The following is a 1,464-nucleotide window of genomic DNA, read 5'->3' on the forward strand; positions in this document are numbered from 1 at the left end:
GGGTAAATCCAGACAGCTAGCTAGACTATCTGTCCAGTCCAGACTTTTCTCTGACACGACTAAAATAACTTCCCGAGTCTATTCTGCAGCGGCTCCATGCGGCTCTTAGCGCCGCCCATGACGTTTGTGATTGCATAGGCTGAAAATCCCAGGGAGGTCAAGGGGGGTCAGGACACCCCCCCATCTTTACTTGTGTTGCCATTTGAAAAAAAAATGAGAGCCCATATTGTTCAAGATAACGTCATCTAAGACTGACAAATCAATGTTTCTTCTGTTTGGCCCTGCAGGTTCACCTACACAGAGGATCCAAACTATGGCCCGTACCTGGAGAGTGTGAACGGAGTGGCTGGAAATGACGAAGACCATACGTACTGGGAGCTGCTGGTCAAGACTTCAGATGGCAAAATCATAAGACCTGATGTTGGTAAGTCCACTGTGCAGATGTCTGTTGATCAGCCTTTCTTGTAGTCATTTTACAGTATGTCACATTATGGATCTTTTGTGCAGGTATCGGATGCTACATTCCCAGTGCAAACGAGCAAATCATCCTGAAGTTCACAAAGTGGTGAAGATTCAGCAGCCACAGCACATCAACATGAGATCAGAGCCGGTGTTGTTTGACAATGTATTTCATAAGTAAAAAAACACACAACAGGCACCTGTGTTTAATGTTGAGCGATAATATCATCTGAATAAAAAATATTCTTCCATGTGTGGATTTTAAGGGTTTTCAAAGGATAATTAACATTAGGGATAAACACCTGACATTATGTTTGTGTTTTGAATATACAGTATGATATCCATTATCCAATGTGATTCAGTAATCTAAGTGTCTGGATGCCAGCCAAACTTACAGTATTACAGCATTGAGTCCCAGATACCATTCAGTAATTTTATATGATAAAGTGCTGCTAAGCTCTGTGTTGGCGAAGAAATGCTCTGGCATTCATACAACTTAAGCACAGTGCGGTGCTTACTTTGCCACAAGGTCCTGGCTGGTTTGAAATCTGTCTCACTGTGTCCTACAGTTAATGTATCTCTCAAGAAGGACTCCTTTAAAGACTTTGAAAGATGGGCCTCTTGATTTGGCTGGTTGTAAAGTAACTTTGTTGAACACAGTGTTAAATAGCATATCTGTACCTCACCTGCATCATTGCAAGTGCTGTCAATCATGACTTAAAGAGCAGATATTATGCTTATTTACAGGTTCATAATTGTATTTAAAGGTTGTCCCAGATCGGGTTTTCATGGTTTTAATTTTTTACAGGTTTTAATTTTCAAAAAGCACCATATGTTTTGTCATACTGCACATTGCTGCAGCTCCTCTTTTCACACGGTGTGTTGAGCTCTCCATTGTAGCTACAGAGTGAATCATCTCACTTCTATTTCGTCGTTGTTGGGAGTCGCACATGCGCAATACCTAGGTAAGGACTGCTAGCCAGTCAGAAGCAGAGTATTTAGAGG

The 1,464-nt window shown here is 41.6% G+C and overlaps 1 protein-coding gene across 1 annotated transcript in view; it reads left to right on the plus strand.

The window, feature by feature from the left end:
• The window catches only part of tcnba (transcobalamin beta a), a 3,151-nt gene extending 2,541 nt beyond the window's left edge, over nucleotides 1-610 (plus strand). Inside the window, exons 3-4 of the mRNA XM_032511064.1 lie at nucleotides 288-424; nucleotides 508-610. Coding sequence (XP_032366955.1) covers nucleotides 288-424; nucleotides 508-569 — 199 coding nt within the window. The 3' untranslated portion in view covers nucleotides 570-610. The remainder of the gene's footprint in view (nucleotides 1-287; nucleotides 425-507) is intronic.
• The last annotated feature ends 854 nt before the right edge of the window (nucleotides 611-1,464 follow it).

This window comes from Etheostoma spectabile, chromosome 3 (genome assembly GCF_008692095.1).
Source record: "Etheostoma spectabile isolate EspeVRDwgs_2016 chromosome 3, UIUC_Espe_1.0, whole genome shotgun sequence".
In the NCBI taxonomy this organism is placed as follows: domain Eukaryota; kingdom Metazoa; phylum Chordata; class Actinopteri; order Perciformes; family Percidae; genus Etheostoma; species Etheostoma spectabile.